Source organism: Moschus berezovskii, chromosome 6 (assembly GCF_049115385.1).
Source record: "Moschus berezovskii isolate FMDL1 chromosome 6, NW_MosBer_1.0, whole genome shotgun sequence".
In the NCBI taxonomy this organism is placed as follows: Eukaryota; Metazoa; Chordata; class Mammalia; order Artiodactyla; family Moschidae; genus Moschus; species Moschus berezovskii.
Window position 1 is genome coordinate 39,148,645 of NC_142465.1, and position 23,052 is coordinate 39,171,696.

At 40.6% G+C, this 23,052-nt stretch overlaps 1 protein-coding gene across 2 annotated transcripts in view; it reads right to left on the reverse strand.

The window, feature by feature from the left end:
* The window catches only part of ANO6 (anoctamin 6), a 251,097-nt gene that overhangs the window by 36,088 nt on the left and 191,957 nt on the right, over positions 1-23,052 (reverse strand). For both annotated transcript variants that reach the window (XM_055394407.2, XM_055394406.2), the window contains 6 exons: positions 22,948-23,008; positions 14,316-14,458; positions 11,244-11,321; positions 4,229-4,454; positions 2,704-2,873; positions 2,397-2,494 (listed from right to left, as the gene is read on the reverse strand). In XM_055394407.2, the coding sequence (XP_055250382.1) occupies positions 2,397-2,494; positions 2,704-2,873; positions 4,229-4,454; positions 11,244-11,321; positions 14,316-14,458; positions 22,948-23,008 (776 nt within the window). The remainder of the gene's footprint in view (positions 1-2,396; positions 2,495-2,703; positions 2,874-4,228; positions 4,455-11,243; positions 11,322-14,315; positions 14,459-22,947; positions 23,009-23,052) is intronic.

Genomic DNA, 23,052 nt, shown 5'->3' on the forward strand with positions numbered 1-23,052 from the left:
CCTAAATGTTCTAGGCGAGTAATAAAAATACCTGAAGGCAAAGTTCAGCTCACAAGAATTTACAATAATGTGTTTCCTTGAAGTGAAGGTACAAACAAACCACTGACACTATAATGTATCCTTTAACTATATGAACGAGTTCCATTTTGTATGAATTTCTCAGTACCGGTTTAAAAAATATACCCTTCTCCTTGATTATTTAGATCATAAAGTGGCTCACTGATGAGTTATTCACAAACACTCAGTGTTACGTAACTAACCTATTTCCTTCAGAAAATGCTTTTTTTTTTTTGGTAATCTGAGTTAAGCTTTTCCTCTGTTTGATACATTCATTTTCATATGGAAACACAGTATTATTTGCACACAACCTACTTTTACTCATCTGGAAAAAATTTAACTGTGAGCCCAAGGTAATGGTTGTCTACTGCACAGTAGGGCAAAAAAGTATTCATTTCACAGCTAAGATCAGAATCTGTTTTTGAGGGGGATGGATGGAACTGGAGAAAAGAGGATGTCCTCATTTACAGACAGACCCTGATAATTCACATTGGAGATAGAAGATAAAGCTTCAGTGAAGAAATGTGGAAGGACATGCTGAAACCCAAAAGGTTTTGCTCTACAAAAACAGAAAAGAAAAAAAAAAAGACAAGAAATGAACTGCTCTACAAAGAGAATAAACAGAAACTTGGTAATGAGGGAGAGAGAAGAACGGTTAGGAGAGGGAGAAGAAAGGATGAGAAGGAAGCTGGGTGTGGTGGCAGGAAGAGAGGGCAGAATGATCATATTCTGGAGCCCACAGAGAAGGGTGATAGTAAGCAACAGCAACAAGATTCTCAGCAGGACAGTGGGATGAAAGACTAAAGAGACGGATTTTTGCATTTCGAGATTGCCTAAGTGTCTCCTCCATGCCCCAAACATCAATGAGGCCTGCTTGTGTGAGTGGCTCTGGAGGACGTTGAGAAGGTTGCATTCGGCATTCAGGCTGGCAGGAGCAGAGTACCGATGTGGGAGCAAGACAAGAGAGGGATCAACAGTTTTGTGACAACAGAAACTCAGAGCCAGAAATCATCTTGAAAAGGGTAGTGTGGCAGGCAGGAAAACAGTCTTCCCAAAGATGTCCACATCCTAATCCCCAGAACATATGAAAATTATGGGTGCAGATGCAGGTAAGGGTGCTAATCAGCTGACTCTATGAGAGACAAGACTTGATTATCCAGGTGGGCCCACTGTACTCAAAGGGTCATTACAAGTGCAAGATGGAGGCTTCTAGAAGAGAAGGTAGAGAGGGGTGTGGGAGGCAGATGTAACCACGGAAAAGAGTCAGAGACAGGCAACCTTGCTGGCTGTGAGATGGAGAAAAGAAGTCACAGGTCAAGGGATGCAAGTGGCCTGTAGGAGATAGAAAAGGCAAAGATACAGATTACCCTAGAGCCTGGAGGAAACAGCCCTGCCAGCACCTTGATGTTAGCCCAGTGAGACCTCTGCAGACTTCTGAGTTTCAGGACCCACGGGATATTAATATTCAATTTATTATTTTGTGGGGCTACCCCCCATTTTCTTCCAATAACCATTAACTGTAGGGATATTTATTAAAGCAGCAATAGAATATTAAGACAATAAGCTGAAATATGCAGAAATTGCAGGTGGCATTGGACTTGTCCACTCTGATATGGGATTGGGTTTCATTGAAAAAGACAGTGACCTTAGCTAACATCTGTTCTCATTTCCAGGAAAAGAACTGTAAGTCAAAACCTTTGTAGTTATTTTCGACAACTGTCTCCTAAACTGCTACACAGCCTGGTGCTTTAGGACCATAAGTGAACCTCTGTTCTTAAAAGCACATGGATTTGGAGCCATGGGGTTTTACATTTGAACCTACAGTAGCCTCTTATTGGCTATGTGAACTTGGGCAAACCATTTAACCTCAATAAGACATGGATTCTTCATCTGCAGAAGGGAAATAAAAATATGCATTGTTTGGATGATTAAATGAGAGTGTATATAAAGCACTTAATACACTGACTGGCATATACTTAGAACTCAACAAATTACTATTATGGATTTTTAAATGCATGTATAAAAGGTGGAGAAAGTTGTAACAAACTGAAAAAACTTAGTCTGAAGCTCCAACAAGGGCCATCTCTCAGAGGGCTATGATCTATCTGCCCCCAAGGATGGGCTAATAGGCAGAAACTATAGCAGATGGGGATTTATGTTTAATAGAAAGGTTTTAAAATATCATTATTAAACACTGGATACATGCACACTGTTGGTTGGATAATAAGCAGAGAGTCTACTCCATGTTAGAGGTGGGCGTGCAGCAATGCAGACATGCAAGGAAGTGAGTGTGATGGGTGGGCTGTTCTATCCTCAAGATTACACAACTCAGTACTCACGGAAGTAACACCTCTTGTATGTTATTCCAGATTGCTTTTCCTCCCATGATGATTATCAGCTGTGTTGTCAGTTCAAGTAGACACCCTCCTGGGTCACACTGAAATATTAAAAAGTCCCATTTAAATTTTAGATGGATCTAACATGAAATAGTCATTAATTTTATTTTTTTTCTGAAATTCTAGTTTAGGCTAAAAAAAAAGTAAGGAATATACAATGAAAATGTAAGGAATATACTTTTCATTGGGCAACTAAGAGAAAACACACAACAGTTTAAAATGCCAAGAGAATGTAACTCTATATTCACACCTCTTCATTTCTGTATTTTCCCAGCCAATAAACTGGATCTCCTGGATAACCCACAAATTTGCCCTTAAAGAATGCGATGTAGAAACATGAAGAGTAGTAGTTGACAAACTGGAATAAGAACATCTTCATGGTTAAGCTGTTCTCATAATCAGTCTGGGTCCTTGGGAGTTCTGTAGTTAAAAGAAATGTTAAGATTTTAAAATTGCTAACAGCTTTGAGACCCTAATCAAAATCATACTGATACATGAGTTAACATGATAAAAAAAATACAATTCACAGTTTCCATTTCAGCTGTTCTGAATTTCTTAATGTAGCTACAATATTAATTCCAAGTTTACACATTGTTGAGTTTCTCCCTTAGGAGAAACAATATCCCAAAAGGCAGAAAAACAGTCAATTGTTCCTTAAAATTTATAACCACAATGATAGCAAATAGGCAAGAAACAGATCCAACCAGTCCATTCTAAAGGAGATCAGTCCTGGGTGCTCACTGGAAGGACTGATGCTAACGTTGAAACTCCGATACTTTGGCCACCTCATGCGACAAGTTGACTCACTGGAAAAAGACTCTGATGCTGGGAGGGATTGGGGGCAGGAGGAGAAGGGGACGACAGAGAATGAGATGGCTGGGTGGCATCACCAACTCGATGGACATGAGTTTGAGTGAACTCCCGGAGTTGGTGATGGACAGGGAGGCCTGGTGTGCTGTGATTCACGGGGTTGCAAAGCGTCGGACATGACTGAGCGACTGAACTGAACTGAACTGATCCTCTTTCAATGTAAGACAGAAAATTAATGTTGAAAAGTATGCTAAATGATATTCTCTTGTCTTCCTGAACTGGAATAAGGTAGGTCTGTTGGAAAGGGAAACTTTGCTAGAAGCATTTGGGGGAAGACAAAATGGGTTGTCCTCCAAGTTTAGAATTTAAATCAGTCTTATCATTTTCAGAAGATGACCACTGAACATAACATTTTGGAGAACGACCCAGCCACATGCAGTGTGTAGGAAGCACTTAATTCTAGCTACTAAGCAGCTGCCTGGGATACAAGCCAGAAAGAAGAAACATTTACAACAATTGCCAGAGCTGATGAGAGTGGAGCTATATAAATATGAATAGCGTGGGGGGAAGACGCATAACAATCTAATGGTTTGTCCTCTCGGCAATGCAGGAGCAGATTTACCACTGGCATCATGACCCTCTTCCACTTATTAGAAATAAAGAGACTATTTACTTTCAACAATAGGGTACATAATGTAATGTAATTGAAAATATTATTCAGCACTGATCTGTTTACACAGAGCTTGGACATCATAATGACTGTCTTTGCTTTGTCCCTTTTACTAATGCAAACCTGGAGATAATTCATTTCTTGGACAGGCTGGAGAAAATATGTTTACACTTGAAATTTTTTAAAAATTGTAACATACTGGAATTGGAATGCCTAAAATATACAGTCTGTTTTTACTTGGTTCTAAAAATGGCTTAGAAAAGACCCATGTTATAGATACAAAGCAGGACCTTACCAAAGTTAGTAATCATGATTGCCACTTTCTCATATATAGTGTTCAGAATCATGATGATGATAAAGCTGATGAGGGAAGCAGTGATGGATGTGGCCATCTGTGGAGTTACATACTTCTGGATTGGGTCTGTTCCATTAGAGATCTTGCGAAGGTTTACAGAAAATATAACGAACACTGAGAGCCTGTAGACAATGATCCCAATAACGGAAGCAATGATCAACAGGATCTGAAAACACAATATATTAACACAGCAGTGTGAGACTCATCAATAATTATACTTTTACACTCAAAAACCGGCCCCATGCTGAAATGGACAACGTGCATTGCAAAGTGATGTAAATCTCACATAAGTGCCACAAGAGGGGTGAAAAATCAGACATGTTAAATTTCAAAGACAGCAGAAGGAATGATAGTAGTCAAAAGAATTGGTGCACCCACGGAAGATGCTAACAGCAGGAGCCACTGTGAGCAGGGAAGGAGGGGTATGCGGGAACTCGGTACTTTCTGTGACTTTTTCTGTAAACCTGAAACAGCTCTAAAAAAGAAGCCCTAATAAAAAGAGAGAAATAGAGAGAGAGAATCTTTACAGCATCTTCAAAATCGAGTACCTGGTAGCATGTTCTGGTAAAAGAAAAAAAATCTATGATCGCAGAACCAGTGAAAATATCCCTTCTAGGTATGGAATTACTTAGGTTATAAATGAGCGTTTTTTGCTCAGTTGTAGTCCATGGCAACCCACTCCAATATTCTTGCCTGGAGAATCCCCATGAACAGAGGAGCCTGGTGGGCTGTAGTCCATGGGGTCGCAAAGAGCCAGACACTATGGAGCAACTAAGCACAGCACAGCATAGTCCATGAAAAGGGTGTTTCCTTCCAACAGAGAACCTTTCACCGACTCGAGGGGGTGGGTCAGCAGGTGCTGGCTGCTGTCTTCATTCCCACAGCTGAGGAGACCCTGGGGAGAACCCGTGAAGCTGCAGAGGTGCCCCAAGGTCACACTGGAAATGGCAGCAGGCAGCTCTCTGCTGACAAACGCTTCACACACATTTTATACTTGGATCTTGAGATCTTAAACCGGCAGTTATTTATACCTGCACCTGCACAAGATTCATTTCCCTAATCCATTGTAGTTTTGACTGCTCAGACCCAAGATGAGTGGGGGTGTCAAACACAACAGACACTTCCTCACTAGGTGGGTTTTCTTTGGCCTCTGAACAGGGCACATTGAAGGTCCCATTTTTAAACTGCATTCCCTTCATCTACCTTCTTGGACACATTCCAGAAGCATGTATTCAGTGTCTCTGATGGCCTGTGATGACTGCCATGATAGAGAAAGCTACAGTGAATGTGAATTACAGGGCCAAGCAAATCATGTCATTGTTTCTTACAGTCACAGAGGGAAGCTGGTTTCTACCAGTCGGGGGCAGTAGAGGGAGCAATCACAAGCCTGGCCGCACTCCAAAGTTCAAATCCCAGCTCCTCCACTTAGTGCAACTTACTTAGTCTCTGGGGCATTCAATTTCCTCACCCATATAATGGGGGGATAATAACAGCAACTCATCTATAGGATTATTGTGAGGCTTCAATGAGTTACTACAGGTAAAAACAGAGCATTAAGCCCAGGCACACGAAAAGCACTATCTAAATTTTGGCTATGATTATGGTACCCAAAAGTGTTAAAAGATGTTTTCCTTACTTTTGAAGCCATTATATGAAGCATTATACTTCCTCCTCTAATCTCTCTCATTATCTCCTTTTCTGCACAGTTAAGGTTTTATATTTGTGAAAGGAAATAACATTGTGTGTGTATGTGTGAAAATTAGTTAAGGCTGAGAGAAATGTATTAGAGAAAGGAAATCAAGTCTTCCTCTCTCAGAACAACACATACAGGCCATTGAAATAGTTTTTTGTTTTTAAAGTCTGCTAGTAATTTTTAAAATTCAGTAATCATTAATAATTGAGATTTTAAAAATACTATTGCTTCAGCATCCACATATTTTTAAAAATCTTCACAACTGACCTGTGAGGTAGGTAGTATTATATTTCTTTTTACAGATGAGGAAATAGAGCTGCAAAGAGATGAAGCCATATGCCCCCAATTAAGCATCTAGTGAGAGAACTGAGATTCTCAGAGTCCAAGAAACAGGAAATTCTATATGGCACTGCCTCCTACATGATTGAATTCTAATTCATTTCAGAAAATTTACAAACTTGACATGTTTCCATTTTTCTTCAGAGCACTTAATGGGTTCAGTACTTCTTAAAGAGACAGGGAACCTTTTCATCCTCCTTCCTCCAGTTTCTTACATTTCACTTTTTCTGATCATGACTTTAATGTATGTTTTTAGAGCAAATTGGAAAGTACCCTGATTGTGGACACTGGACACTGGTTGCTTCTGCTGCCCGGGATCTGTTCCCTGTCTTAGAAGAGCACCTAGTTTTGTTTTAGGGTGGGGGAGCCTGGTGGGCTTCCGTCTATGGGGTCACACAGAGTCGGACACGACTGAAGTGACTTAGCAGCAGCAGCAGCAGCAACCTCCTCTCAATGGCGACCCACTCCAGTACTCTTGCCTGGAAAACCCCATGGACGATGGAGCCTGGTGGGCTGCAGTCCATGGGGTCACGAAGAGTTGGACAAGACTGAGTGACTTCACTTTCACTTTTCACTTTCATGCACTGGAGAAGGAAATGGCAACCCACTCCAGTGTTCTTGCCGGGAGAATTCCAGGGACGGGGGAGCCTGGTGGACTGCCATCCGTGGGGTTGCACAGAGTCGACGCCACTCAAGCGACTTAGCAGCAGTAGCAGCAGCAGCAACCTCTTCTCTATTTTTACTCTAGTGGTTTGGGCTCTACTGCCCACCCTCCCTGGACTCCACATGTAGATCCCAATTGTTTTGAGACAAGTAAGTGTTTCATCCTATTGGCTCAGCACCTGATTCAAGGACTGGCAAATAACCTACTAAGAGCCACCAAGATGTGAGAAGATAATGCCAGTGCCCACATGATAGATGAGCTTCCTCAGCCAACAGGGGAAACTGCTAAGCAGACCTTTCTTGGCTTGGATGTGATGTAAGATCTGGAAAACTGCAGCCATCTTATGCCCATGAGGGATGCCTAGCACTGTACTGGGACACAGAATGATGTCAGAACAAAACCAGCCTTGACATCATCTGGGCTACAATATCCTTGACTGAAGTCATACCTCAGACATGAGATTTTTCAGTTTTAAGAACCAAGAAATCTCACCCATTCCCATTTTTTGATTATTGTTTAAACCAACTGGAGACTGATCTTCTGTCACCTACAACTGAAAGACTCCAAATATCAAAATGAATAAAAGATAAAAATAGGAAAGAATGCATCTATATGTAGGCATAATTCCTTCAGAACTATGTACTCTTTGCATATAAAAATTATTTTACATATTAACTTGTTCATAAGCCCATCATAATCATAACATTTTTATAGGTCATAAAATATTTTTGTGGACATACTTTTTCATGGCTGTCCAATATTCTACTGTATGAAAGGTGGAAAGAAGACATTTTTGGCAGAGATTTTATATATGTATATATAATATTTATATAGCAACAAAAATATTATATATATATATAAATGTCTGATTAAATCCATGCTGAATTTTATCATTTTGAAATACTTCCTGATTAAAAGTTTTTAAAAGCTGAGTTAGTAGATTAAAGCAAAAGAATATTTTTGACTTTTGATATATACTGCCAAACTGCTTCCTAAGAAGGCTAGAGCAGTGTATAAATCCAACAGTCTAGGTATGAGAGTAGATGATCACTTGGCACTTCATCCTACAGAGTCTTATCACTTGAGAGGTGAAAAACTGTATTTCATTTTCACGTGCGCTGATTTAATTACCACTGAGGTCTGACATCTGCCATTGTATTTTTTCCTTTTTGAATGCATATTCATCTCCTCTGCATTCTTAACTCCTGAGATTTTTGGTGTTATCTTAGAAGTGCTCTGAAGTCTTTATGTATTGAAGGAACTAGCCCTTTGTCCTATTTGTTGACAGATATTTCCTCTGGATGTTCTGTTTAAATTTAGGATGCTTTTGATGCATAGAAACTGGGAAATACTTTCCTCTGAAACTTCTTCCACATCTAGAGATTGTATGTATATATCAATATCAATATTTACTTCTAATTTTTTATGATATTACTTTTTTAATGTTTCTGGAATTTATCACAGAACATGGCTTAGACTATGATTTCAATCTTTCCTTTCTTTTTTTCCCAAAGAGCTAACAACTGTTCCACTGCCATTTACTGAATAATCTTTACTGATCTCCCTGATCTGTAATGCCTTCCTTTTCATATGTTAAATTATTATTGAGCTCATATCTGGGCTTCATGTCCTGTTTTCTAACCTGGTTATCCCTGAGATAATGTTGTGCCATGTGCTCAGTTGTGTCCGATTCTTTGTGACCCCATGGATGGTAGCTTGCCAAGCTCCTCTGTTCATGGAATTTTCCAAGCAAGAATACTGGATGGGTTGCCATTTTCTTCTCCAGGGGATCTTCCTCACCCAGGGATTGAACCTGTGTCTCCTGTGCGTTCTGCATTGCAGGCAGATTCTTTACTGCTGAGCCAGCAGGTAAGTCTCTTGAGCTAATAAAACTCATTATGTTACTAATATGATTTTATTAATAATAAACCCCCAAAAGATGGATAGAAACAGCAAGGACCTAACGGAAGCAGAAGAGACTGAGAGGAGGCAGCAAGAATACACAGATGAACTGTGCAAAAAAGGTCTCAATGACCGGGATAACCTTGACAGTCTGGTCACTCACCTAGAGCCAGACATTCTGGAATGTGAAGTCAAGTGGATCTTGACTTACCAGGAAGCATTCCGTTCCATTTCGTCGCTCAGTCGTGTCCGACTCTATGCGACCCCGTGGACTGTAGCCTACCAGGCTTCTCCGTCCATGGGATTCTCCAGGCAAGAATACTGGAGTGGGTTACCGTTTCCTTCTCCAGGGGATCTTCCCGACCCAGGGATCGAACCCGGGTCTCCCACACTGGGGGCAGATGCTTTAACCTCTGAGCCACCAGGGAAGCCCACCAGGAAGCATTACCAGCAACAAAACTAGTGGAGGTGATGGACTTCCAATTGAGCTATTTCAAATCCTAAAAGATGATGCTGTGAAAGTACTGCACTCAATATGCCAGAAAATTTTGAAAACTCAGCAGTGGCCACAGGACTAAAGGTCAGTTTTCATTCCAATCCCAAACAAAAGCAATGCAAAAGAATGTTCAAACTACTGCACAATTGTACCAATTTCACGTTAGCAAGGAAATGCTCAAAATCCTTCAAGCTAGGCTTTAGCAGTAAGTGAACCAAGAACTTCCAGATGTACAAGCTGAATTTAGAAAAGGAAGAGGAACCAGAGAACAAATTGCCAACATCCACTGGATCATAGAAAAAGCAAGAGAATTCCAGAAAAACATCTACTTCTGCTTCACTGAGTAGGCTAAAGCCTTTGACTATGTGGATCACAGCAAACTGTGGAAAATTCTGAAAGAGATGGAATACCAGACCACCTTACCTGTCTCCTGAGAAACCTATTTTCAGGTCAAGAAGCAACAGTTAGAACTGAACATGGAACAACAGAATGATTCAAAATTGGGAAAGGAATACATCCAAGGCTGTCTATTGTCCTTCTATTTATTTAACTTATATGCAGAGTACATCATGTAAAACGCTGGGCTGGATGAATCACAAGCTGGAATCAAGACTGTCAGACACAGCAACAGCCTCAGATATGCAGATGCTGCTGCTGCTGCTAAGTCACTTTAGTCATGGCAGAAAGCAAAGAAGAACTAAAGAGCCTCTTGATGAGGGTGAAAAGAGGAGAGTGAAAAAGCTAGCTTAAAACTCAACATTCATAAAACTGAGATCATGACATCTGGTCCCATCACTTCGTGGCAAATAGATGGGGAAATGTGGTAACTGTGACAGATTTAATTTTCTTGGGCTCCAAAATCACTGCAGACAGTGACTGCAGCCATGAAATTAAAAGACACTCACTCCTTGGAAGAAAAGCTATGATAAACCTAGACAGCGTATTTTTAAAGCAGAGACATCACACTGCCAACAAAGGTCCACATAGTCATAGCTATGGTTTCCCCAGTAAGTCATTTATGAATGTGGGAGCTGGACCATAAAGAAGGCTGAGGGCCATAAAACTGATACTTTCTAACTGCAGTGCTGGAGAAGATTCTTAAGAGTCCCTTGGGCTTCAAGGAGATCAAACCAGTCAATCCTAAAGGAAATCAACCCTGAATATTCATTGGAAGGACTGATGATGAAGCAGAATCTCCAATACTTTGGCCACCTGATGGGAAGAGTTGACTCACTGGCAAAGATCCTAATACTGAGAAAGACCGAGGGTAGGAGGAGAAGAGGGCGACAGAGGATGAGATGGTTGGATGGCATCACTGACTCAATGGACAGGAGTTTGAGCAACTCTGGGAGATAGTGAAGGACAGGGAAGCCTGGTGTGGTGCAGTCCATGGGGTCACAAAGAGTCGGGCACAACTTAGTGACTGAACAGCAACAATATGATTTTATTAATAATAAACACAAAATTACTTTAAGTTCTGATATTTTAGAGCACTGTCTTTTATCTAGAATCATTTAAGACTTATGTTTTTCAGAAGTTATTATTTTTGATAGTTCCTATTACCTTCTTATTAAGGCTACTCTTGGAAAATTTTAGAATACTTGATGCCTCCCAACTGGTCTCTCTATTAGAAACTGGAAATCCTGAACCATGGATCTGATTTAAAGAACAGAGGTAAAAAGAGCTGGAAGAGCCATGGGAAGCAGGAGTTCCTGTGAAACCTTGAGAGCCACTCCACATGGTGGCTTAATTGTTCTCTGGAATCAATCTTTTTTATGAGACTGCACAGTTTCCAGCTCGACTTTCAGTTTTCTCAACATTTGAAATTAGATACTGAAAAAGACCTGTTGCAGATTCTCACCCAGAAGAAGACAGCACTGGCACAGAGGGTCACACGTATACACTTGCCCCATGTGGTAAAGGGAACACGCTCTTCTTCCTAATTAAAAAGGAAAAAAAAGTCAGTCGAAGGATTTCTCCAACAAAATGATCTTTCTCCTAATTGGTTGCTGTATCCTAGGTTTAATTTTTTGTATGTAAGTGTTCACAGAAATTTATTCATAATAACACAAACTAGAAAAATCCCAATTGCCCATCATCAGTCTATTCAAAGGATAAACAAATTGTAGTATATGTATGTAATGATAAGTTACTCAGTAAAAGGAGAACTAAGAATACACCAAACAGTTTGGGTGAATCTCACAAGGATTGTGATAATTAAAAGAAACTAGACACAGAAGACTACATCCTAGTCATTTTCATTTATATAAAAATTCCACAAAAAACAAGACTATAGGAAAAATCACTTTTTCCTACAGCTATAGGAAAAAATGATCAGTGCTTGTCAAGGTGAGGATTTCGAGGAGGATCTAGAATCCAAAATTATTAATATACAAGGGGACACTTGGCATAAAAGAATTGTTCTGTGTTTATGTTTCTGGTGGTGGTTACCTTCGATATGTTTCAAAATTTATCATATTTGTACATTTAAAGTTGATAAACACACATACATACACATACACACACATAGGGTTTAAAGATAAAATCATTAACTTATCCCAGCCTCTATAAACAGCAATGATACAAAATTAACATTTGACTTCCAGGAAAAATGCATTCTTGGGTGCTCTTAAAAAACACACGGTCTCAAAAGCCTAGGCTTAATTTTTTTAAAAAATTAGTTTTCAAACTCAGCCTCCTCCTTATTCAAAATTGCATGCTTTTTTTTTTTTTTGGTTAACAATTTCAAACATACACACAACAAAACCAGTGCAGTATTTATTTTACAAATAGTTTCTGAAAAGGCAAGTGTGAATAACATACTGTTTATCTGCTATGATTTGAGTTCAACAGTCTTGGTATCTGACAATGCTATTACTGAGCTTGTCTCAGATTTCAAAAATGACTGCAGTGATAGCAAAGAGCCTCTGCAGGACAGAAAGTTCCGCAGGTATCTGCAAGTACTAGGTATCCATTGTAAGTTTCCTGACAGAACTTTTGTATTAATAAAGTGTAACTCTTGAGTTTTTAGCATTTCTATTTTATAGTTTATATGAATATATTGAGGTTTCTTTAGAGACCCAATCAACCATGTGATCATAGTTGCAAACATATACATGGCATTTCCTTTGTTCCAGGTGCTATTCTAAGTAGGTTCTATTCATTAATTTCATCAGCTTACCACAATCATATGAGGAAACAACTCTTGTATTTCTGCTTTACAGCTGGCCAAACTATGGCACAGAGAAGTTAACAAATTTCCAGTATCACTCAGCTAGTAAGTTGTTGTGTTTGGATATGAATTCCATACATTTTATTCCCAGGGCCTCACCATAACACTGCTGGCCTCTCTATACAATGGAGGATGTGTTTGCAATAAAAGGAAAGTGAGGAATAAGAAGGAAAAAAATGAACCTTTATCTTCAATTTTTTTACCAAGGAATGCTACAATGGAAATTTAACTTATTAGCTGGCAATTTTAAACTGAAAATGGGTAGGTTTAAATTTCCAAAATGTCTTTTCCTCAGTATTTTTCATACATTGCAAATAACATAGGCATTTGTTTTTCAGTACTCAAAAACATTATGCACATCTGATTTTGTCTAAGTTTCAGCCTTCTTTTCTGAATGTACAATCTTTCACAAATACATGCTTTGACCCCAGTCTTTCACTGTAAACAAGAGAACTATTCATAATGGAAATTATTTGAAGCCTGTTACATTATAAAAGACAACTGTCACCTTCTGTTGGGTAACTGAACCTCATTTTTTTTTCCATTTATAAAATGAGGAGGTTGAACTGCTCTCTCCAGACCCTTTTAGTGCCAACATTCTGTAAATCTGCGATTCAATTTATAAAATCTATAGCTGAAGCCATTTTCAGATGCTCTTGGTAAAAAGCATTTTCTTTCCAAGAGTTATTCGTACTCAAAACCTACTGTCCTTATACTGATGACTGCAAATACAATCAGCTCTAAATTTTCTATGTTGATGGCAAGAAGCAATAATGCAGAGGATTTTAAAAAATCATCTTTCACTGACTTTGAAATGTTTACACAAAGAGATACAGAGTTTTATTTTTAAATTCTGCAGCAACAGTAAAAGCAGCATATTTACCTTTCTAGTTATACAAAATGCCTAGTATGGGGCCTCAACAAATGTTTCCCCTTTTCATCCACTGTCTGGTTTTAGGATAACAGTCACACTACTCTGTGCACATCCCAACCAGAAGGGGGAGCAGTGACTGAGGCTTAGTGCAAGACAAAGAGACAGCTAGTCTATGATGAAAAGTGAGCTGTAGGGACTTCCCTGGCAGTCCAGTGGTTAAGACTTTGCCTTCCAATACATGGTGTGTGGGTTCAATCCCTGGTCAAAAGGAGCAAAGGTCCTACATGCCTTGTGGCCAAAAAATGAAAACATGAAACAGAAGCAATACTGTATCAAATTCATAAAGGCTCAAAAAAAAAAAAAAAAAAAAGAGAGAAGGCTGTAATAATGAAGCTAAGTGTGAAAGACTGAGAATCAACTATGAAAACCAATGTGTTTTTCCTTCTATGTCACTGTCTATTATTTTTTGCATTTTTTTTTACTGGTATGAAAAGATACAAATCAGTACATCTTTTATACATTTCTCTCAGAGTTTATGTATTTTTCATTTTTACTGTTATTAAGAAAGAAAGGACCATAGTTGTCTCCTGTGTCCACTATTCTAAACAGTGCTCCTTCACTGTGGCTGTACATTAAAAATCGCCAAAGAAGCTTTAAAAAAATTTTTGTGACAGAATGCATCCTATTCCACTGAGTACCATGAGTGTAAATAGACAGAAGCTGGGCATCAACATTTTATAAACTCCTCGGTGATTCCTGTGTGCAACCAAGTTTGAGAACCCCAGCAATACATAGATTGAATTGCATGTAGGTGACACCCTCTTTACCTGAGTGATTTCATTTATCACCACATGAGTACACTGTGCCTCGTATTCTGGTCGGGCTTGTTCTTCCTGCTGTAACTCAACAGTGTCCCATTCGTACTCAAGTTCTGCCTGGCGCCGCTTCCAAAACTCCAAAAACAAGGTTACTAACAAAGAGAAACAAAAGCATCATGTGGATCTTCAAGGATCAGTGATGCTTCAGAAATCTGTACTCAATAATATTAATTACTCACAACAGTTTTGTACATGGTCAATAAAATCCAATTTTAATTATAGATGACACTAATACTTAAAAGAGAAAAGTGAGCTAATGTTTGTTTTTTAAGGAAAATGTTGATAATTTATCCAACTTGTGAAACCAGGCTATAGCTCATGGGAAGGGTAGTAGTGGGATGGTCAGAAGGCATGTGATCGTGTCTACCACTAAAGCATCTGCTACTAGAGCATTACTGCCAATAAAAAACACAGGCAACTATAATAATTCAAAGCAGTCCATGGTCCATCTTTTAGTCTGCTTCTCCTTGCATCCCTCTCCCTCATTCCCTCCAAAGGGCCTGGGGGATGAGAATGCTTCTGTGGTCCCCAAATCTTTTATTTTCTACCACCCAAGTCGCCACAATTGAAATAATATTCTTAAATATGTAAATATATTTTTCAAATTTGTATGAAGTATGAGTAAAATAATTTTTAGAAATCTTTATTATTTTCCAAGACTTGCCACTTCAAATACTAGACAGAAACAACACTAAGTGTGCATTGAAAATATGGTTTCAGGGTAAATCCCCTAGGCACTTCTTCCAATCAGACTGTTACCCATTAGCCCTTTCTACACAGAAATTCTGGAATAACCAGTTAAACCCACAAATATTTCTGAGTCTCTACTGAGTGCTGAGAATAAAGAGAAAAAAAGATACGGTCTCTGCTTCAAGGAGCTTCTAAGTGTACAGGAATGACAGTGAAGTGCCAGTTACAGTGGACTTTTAAGAGGGCTGTGATCTAGATAAGTGCTGGGTGGTCTGGGCACACAGAGTCACAATGTATTGATAACAAGGCTGTCCCGGAGAAGAGGGTCTCTGGGGTGAGTTCTGAGATGCCATAGAGCTGATCAGGTGAAAGTTAAGGCCATTTCCCCCAGGGAGCTGTGTGTGCAAAGGCAAGATGCTAAAGAGACACAGGAGCACTACTTTCCAGGAAGTTCAAATAGTCTGGAACTAAGTCCAGAGTGTGGTGAGATGGGTGGGGCCGCCAGGTGGACCGATGGCAGGGGAATACCACAAAGGACTCTGTGTGCTTTAAAGATGGAGGAGACATCAAAGGCGGTCAAGAAGGAGTAGAGGCAGCTAGACAGGGCAGGTCCAGGATGCTTCAGCTAGGAGGTGAGAGAAGATGGCATTTTAGCAGATGGACAGATTGGACACAGGTGTGATGAAAGGGGAAGATCAAGGATGCTTGCCAGGTTTCTATCTTTGGCAGTGTCCTGAATTCTAGTGTCATTCCCTGAAATAAGGAGGGCAGGAAAAGGGGCAAGTCTGAGAGAGAAGACTGATTCGGTTCTCATCAGCTGCCTGTGGGCCCAGTAGAGATGTCTGATAGGCAGATAAAAGTCGAGAACTCAGGAGAAAGACCCAGACTGAGCAGAGAAGTTGTCCTGTTTCCAGTGGTAACTGGGGCAAGAGTGGATGAGCTCTGCATGGACTATGGAGGGGCAGTTCTCACCCTGGCTGCATGAGAAGCACCAAGAGCTCTTAAAATGTTTTGAGCCTCAAGGTTCTGATTTTATTGATCTGGCATTGATTTTTGTCTTTGGAAAGCTTGACGGGGCAGTCAGGGTTAAGAATGAGCCTGCAGAGAACAGGGACTCTTTGGGAAGAGGGCAAACAGAGGCCATCTTGAAATCCTGCAGACTCTGCCACGGGCAGTTGGACATGTGGGGGAAACCTCACAATGCACCATGAGGAAGGTGAACTCAATGCTTCCCGATGGTGAGGACAGTGGAAATGCTCAATATACCCCCTCCCGGCAGTGTTTGTTCTGACTTCACTGATGTTCCAACGACAGCGGTGACAGTAGAGATAACCTGGACAGCGGAACCACGTCTGAATTCTGGTTGTGACATTTACTAGATGTCTGACTGCCAGTGACACGGCTTCCACAGCCTGAGCTCCTGCTTCCCTCTATGGAAAATGGGGGAAACAGGAACCAGCTCACAGGCTGTCCTGAGCTAAACGACATAACATTTATATAGACCCTTATGACCCTCTGAGGTAACTGCTATTACCACCCCCATTGTGGACATCAGGAAACAGAGGCACAGAAAACTTCAAATACTTGCCTGAGATAAGGAATCAGGTATCGAAGCAAGGCATGCTTGGCTTCAGAGCCCAAGCCCTTCTTACAGCTAAGCCTAACTTCACAAGCTGCCTGCTCCATAACCCGCCTCCTGCTGGCTCTGCTCCAGCACCCACTCTGCTGAGATGTCATCACTGCTTGCCTGCCCAGTGTCTGATTCTCCTCCTCCAGGACATGAAGCGAGTAACTGCCCTCTGTCCCAACACTGCCTCTGTGGGTACACTAATCCTCATGATGCCACTGCTGTGATTACCTGATGTTCACAAGCATATATGGGTGGCAGCCTGGCTTTCTGCCACAGATGCTGCTGTCAATGAACAGCATCTCATTGACAAAGAGCACAAAGTTAGTGGGGGAGGCCACTAATCATCTCCTATGTGGCTGGGAAGCTAGAAAGATTTCAACCAGTCCCCAGAGTGGCTCCTGCTCTCAGGACAGGCCTTTCTCCTTCTACATGCCCTTCCCAGAATGAAAGAGTTTGTTCCTCATTTATGGGTAAGACAGCACTTGTGACTCCTTGACCAGAACCTTCAAAGACAGACCACTTTGCTGGAATGGAAGCGTGGTACCGCAGCTCAGTTACTCAACAGCCTCATGTGTCTCAGACCAGTCAGTGCAAGGGATCCACAGCGGTGAGTATTCCGTACAGAGAGCGATGCCTCCACCACTGAGAACCTGCCCAGCCATTCACGCTCTTCCCCATCCAGGGGGAAATGAAGTATCCATGGGACGAAAGCCTTGAGGGCACCAGGTAACTGTGGACTAAGCTGTGACTGACTGGCCCTGCTCCCCATCTGACCCATGTTCGCCTCACACACAGATCCTCCAAAAAGAGATCCCAGCTTTGGGCAATGAGCCAACTCTCCTCGGGCTGCACATGAAGCAGAACCTCCACCCACTAAGACCCCTGGGCTCATACCACCACACACCTTATCTAACAGAAGACCCCTACTTTTTGAGAATTCTACTGCCAACACTGTATTACACCTTCCACCCATGAAGTTCTTTCCACTCTGTCTTCCCCTCTGCAGCTATGAAATCAGTCCAGAGCTAGTGTACACTCTGCAAAAAGGCACACACTTTATTCCCTACGCTGATCTCCACTTGTGCATGTCACAATGGATAGCATTCACACATCCTGACCTTTGTTGGCTCCTGCATTTATCATTTACGATGTCCGTGAGGGCAGGGATTTGGTTTTGTCCATGGCTGAAACACTAGCAAACAGCAGGCACTGGGTAAGTATTAGCTAAATGAATGTACTGTGGGAAGTCATTCCAAACACTGCAGGACTGCCACTGCCTGGGACAGCTGAAGGATGTAATCATCTGCTTGGAGGGCCAAGCTAGCTCCAGCCGCTCCCTGCTCTGCCTGACCGTCCACTGTCTACCGCTCTATGCTTGGCCCATCCTGAGGGCCCCAAGGAGCTGAGAGGAGGATGTAACTGTTGATGGGTGAGACTGTGGAGGCTCCAGCCCTTTGAGTGCTGGGAATTATTCAGGAGAGAGAGACAGAAAATATCACATGTACCACCCTGACTCATGGTTCACTTGACCCAGGACCACTCACCAGGGGACATGCTGGCCCTTTCCAACCTCAAGAAAGAGACTGCGGGTGAGAGGATGGTATCTTTCCTTTAATAGCCTCTTTATAAGGCTAGCCTGGAGAAAGCTCTCTAAAGTCACTTTGGATACGTTCCTTGTGTTTATGGAATCTCTCTAAATTTTGTCACTTTAATTGAAATATGAGAAATACAGCTATTTTTGAAATTTTTATTGATTTTCAATGAAGAAAATTCTTATTTTCTTCTTCTGCTAAGTAAAGAAAATTACTTTTCACTTCATTTGAAAGAGCAGCTTACTTTCACGAATTTATATCTTCAAACATAACTATCTGAAAAAAAAAACGTGTGATGCAGGACATGAAAGTCCTACTGTGTTTTGGTGCCTACAGGCACGTGGACAAAACGAACAGGACTGATCTCGTAAGGCTGGGCTTTCTTACTCCTGATCCAGAAAGAAGGGTCCATATCTGAATAGGTGAGGTAGGACCAAGGTTGTAGAACCATTATTTTCTAGCCCGTTTCTCAGATCCCCAGATAAGATAGTGCAATTATATCAAATAAATACTTCTGCATCCTTTTAAAAGTCTGTTACAACTTTATTACTATTCCCTGCATTTTGTCACTGATTTAAGGGCTGACGACAACCAAAGTACCTACAGAGCTCTTATTCTGTGATTGTCACTTTTTGTCTTTGGGGCCTCTAGTAATTTGCTGCATCTGCTTGAGTGTCATTTTCCTCATCTTTAGAACGGGAGCATAACAGCCATTCATCTAGCAACAGTATTAGCAGGATATGAGTGATGAAAATAAAACTTCTCTTCTCACAAAAAGCAAGAGAAGCAATTTAATCAGTTGCTATAAGGAAAGGACAGTGGATACCCTTCCCCTTCCTCCCTGAACTTGAACATAAAATGGATGCTTTTACCAAATCCTAAAGTTGACGCATTCTGAGTGGGAAGTGATAGGACCGCTGTGCAAGCCAGAAATGGCCTGATGAAAAATAATGAGTGGGCAGAAAATCCGCGAAAACTTTGAGGGCTTCAGGAATGGGTGGGAGTTTCTTAGTTCCTTGTTTCATAGAGCCAAGAACTCAGCAGGGTCCACGCCAGACTCCATAGCCCAGTATAACCACTCAATGATTGGAGTCTCCTGGGCCATGTGGCTGCTTGCTCACAATGCTGCATGTCCCAGAGTGAGAGCACGGGGACCTGGGGTGACTGAGCATGATGCCAGACAGGAATTTCCTGTTCTGTATCTTTTGTACTTTCTCTTCCTGCAATAAAACAACTGGTTGGACTCCAGAGGGGAGCACGGGACTTACATTCTCTGGCAAACCACATACCAGGCAGCTCTAGCTGACTGAGAGAGACACAGAATAAGAAGATGAACACAGAATATGAAACACAGAATATGTTTCATAAGAACATAGAATGAACGTAGAATAAATAAAGAAGGCTGCCTAGGACCATGGGAACCAAGACCAGCTGGTCCTCTTAATCAGGATATTATACAGCTTAAGAAAATACGCATCTGATGGAAGATTCCAACACACAGTGTAGGTGGCTGTATCCAGCAATGTCTAAGGACAAGGTATACTCTGCAGCTGGGATCATTCTGGTTGCTTTAACAGTTTGCTGCTAAAGGCCTAGTGGGTTTTACTGGGTCTTGAAACTATTCAGACTTCTGTAACCACTCACAAAGGTAGATGAGTTTGCTTACCCTAGATTCCTACTTCCTAACTGAAAGACTACAAGGCTGAAGATACATTTCTTGGAATAAATAACAAGGTCATACTGTATTACACACGGAACTATATTCAATATACTGATGAATATATATTCAATATACTAAACCCTATGGAAAAATATGAAAAATTCCTATATATGTATAATTGAATAACTGTGCTGTACAGAAGAAATTAACACAATGTTGTAAATCAACTATATTTGAATAAATTTTAAAAATCATTAGAACAGTCTTTGGGACTCTGTGGGAGAGGGTGAAGGTGGAATGATTGGGGAGAATGGAATTGTAGCATGTATATTATCATAAGTGACCAGTCCAGGTTCGACGCATAAATTTTCCTCTGTTCATTTCTTTGCATTTGTGCTTTTTTAATAAAAATACTTTTAACTGTATTAAAAAAAATAATAAAATAAAAAAATAAAAAACAAACAAACAAACAAAAAAAATCGTAATTCTAAAAAAAAACCACATCTCTCAGACTCTCCTGCAGCTAGGATTCCAATGTGGTTTTTAAAATGCCCATCAGATGCACCTGTGTGTCACTGACATCAGAAATGCAGCTGAAAGGAGACAGAGGTGGTTATAGGAGTTGCATCATTTTGCTAGTGTGGATGCAGCCACAGAAGCAGAGACCTGAAACGAACAGCTGAAACAGTCAGTTTCTGATCTCCAAGTGCAGCTAGTTAGGGTGATGGCTTCCTGAAATCCCCCTTCTTATGAGCTAGGTGTCTGAATTTTTCTAGAAATCACTAAGCCCACCCTAGAATTCAAAGGTGAAAATTAAAAATGGCAGTCATGAAGCCAGGAGGCTGGTGGGGAGCATCAAAGAAGTAGGTAAGAAACGACAAGGAATGGGGAGGGGAGAAGGCTTTCAGAACCTCTACTTCCACCGGGAGTAGTTGGTGTTTAGCGCTCTAGGAGTCAGTAGGAGCAGATGGACTAGCTTGGCCTAAAAGGGGGGGATATTTTTCAAAGAAGAACCTGATTTATGCGAAATTTATTATACAAGGTTTTCTACTTTCAACTTTTATAGTTTCCAGGGAGAAGAAAAATACTCTGCAACATACATCTGGGCACAAGAGATGGTATAGGAATATGATGATGGTGATATGAAAAACTTCAGTTTTGCAATTGCAGACTTTCTGTAATGAGGTTCCCAGCAGTAGTTCTCATCAGGCAGAGGTAACAGGAAAAGCAATAAGGCATTTAAAATAAAAACTTCATCATACACACAAATATCCTTAAAGATACACATATGGTGCCATGAGCAGGGCTGAAATGTTTTCTGCATTCTAAAATCTGATGAAATAAAATCAGCAGCTCAATATGCCTGTCACTTCTATAAACATGGTGCAGTTTAATGATCACAGAAAGCAGAGCTGGTTAGGAAATTTGAAGCTTTTCTTTCGTGTCAAAGTTAGTAATTTTTGCCTCATTTAAGAAGTCTCTTTTAATTAGGGCTATCAGCTCTATTAACATATGGAGTTCAATAGATGTGTTTGAATTTTATAGATTATGAATTAGTGTTGAGACTGAGGTTTGGGCAATTTAGTTAAAACTGCCCCTGCCCACATATTCAGCACTCACCTTCTTACCAGGATTAAAAAAATGAAAGGTGTATTTCACAGTGAAGGGGTACAGAGAATCTTAATAAATGAACTTGATCTTTATTCTTCTGTGTGGCAAATATTAGCTACTGTTTGGTCTCCAGCCAAAACATGCTAAATGTCTGAATGACAATGTGACTTATTAGGTACATTTGGCTATCTTACAGTTTACTTTATGCAGGACTGGCAACTAATACCTCTTAAAAGTGTGCAAAGTAATTGGCCTGTCTGTTTTGTGATTCATTTGGGGACCCTTCATAGGCACAACCACTGCAAAAGGACACCTTTAAACAATGGTATCTGGATGTAAGTAGCATGTGTTGACAGGCTGTCTTCTCCCAAATAAGAGACTTGGTTCTGTTTCCTCTCCCACCTATCTACACCCTGAACTGTTTTACCCCAGACTCACACAATGAAATTGAAAATGCGTTTATCTTCGAAAATGAACATTTTTTTTCTATGGTAGAACATCAGTTAAACATGTCAAAGTCTGTATAAAATGATAATTGACTCATTACATTAATGATGCTTTTCAAGATAAGTAATATATAGTGTTAAAGAATTTATTTCTATATACAAATTATATTCTTGAGGATCACATCTGTCCTATTTATTAAACAACGTTGTTATGATAAGAGTAGCAGCATTTATTAACTAGTCACTCATACAGAAGTATATAAACAAGAAAGCTTACCTGGAATCCCCATGCTGCTGCTCTTCCTGAACCCCAACCCCATGAAAATTAGGTTGGATCACAGCTAGGGATGCTATTACAACAACAGCTGCCAGTGAACCATGCCTCCCTGTATGATCTAAGCCCTGGAGCTGTCCTCCCATCTCTTCACATTGTTGTTGGGTTGACCATGATATGCTTTGGTTGATGGAACAATTGCAAACTAGATGCAAATGTAGACTTAAAAAATGCCTGATGTGTACTTTTCCTTCCCTGTTTCTCTTTGGAACACTGAACTGCCATGTGAAGAATGCTGGTCCAGCTCCTGGAGGCTGAGAAGCCATGCAGACTGAGACGAGGTGGCCCAGTGGAGCCCCGGACACCAACCCGACCTGGCGAATTTCCCACCTGACGCAGAGAATCACGAGAAATCATACATGTGGGTTTTAAGCTACTACATTTTGAGGTAGTTTTTTTATGCAGTAATCGATACAATGGCCTTAAGAATTACAAATGTGGAGTTCCAGGGGAGCTGAAGCTTGGGCAATCCAAGAGACTAAAAGTGGGTTGCTCTGATAGTCTATATATATAAGACCGTATAAAGATATTAAGTTCAGTACTTATGTGATTTTAGGGTTTTTGTTTGTTTTCAGTTAAGAGGCAAAAGGAAACTGAAAAAAAATGAATATAACTTACCCCACACCCCCATAAATACTGCAAAGACTAGGGTTCCAAAACTGTCAAAGATGCACAATTTCTGTAAAATACAATAATGGCATTTACATGAATTACGTTCTTCAC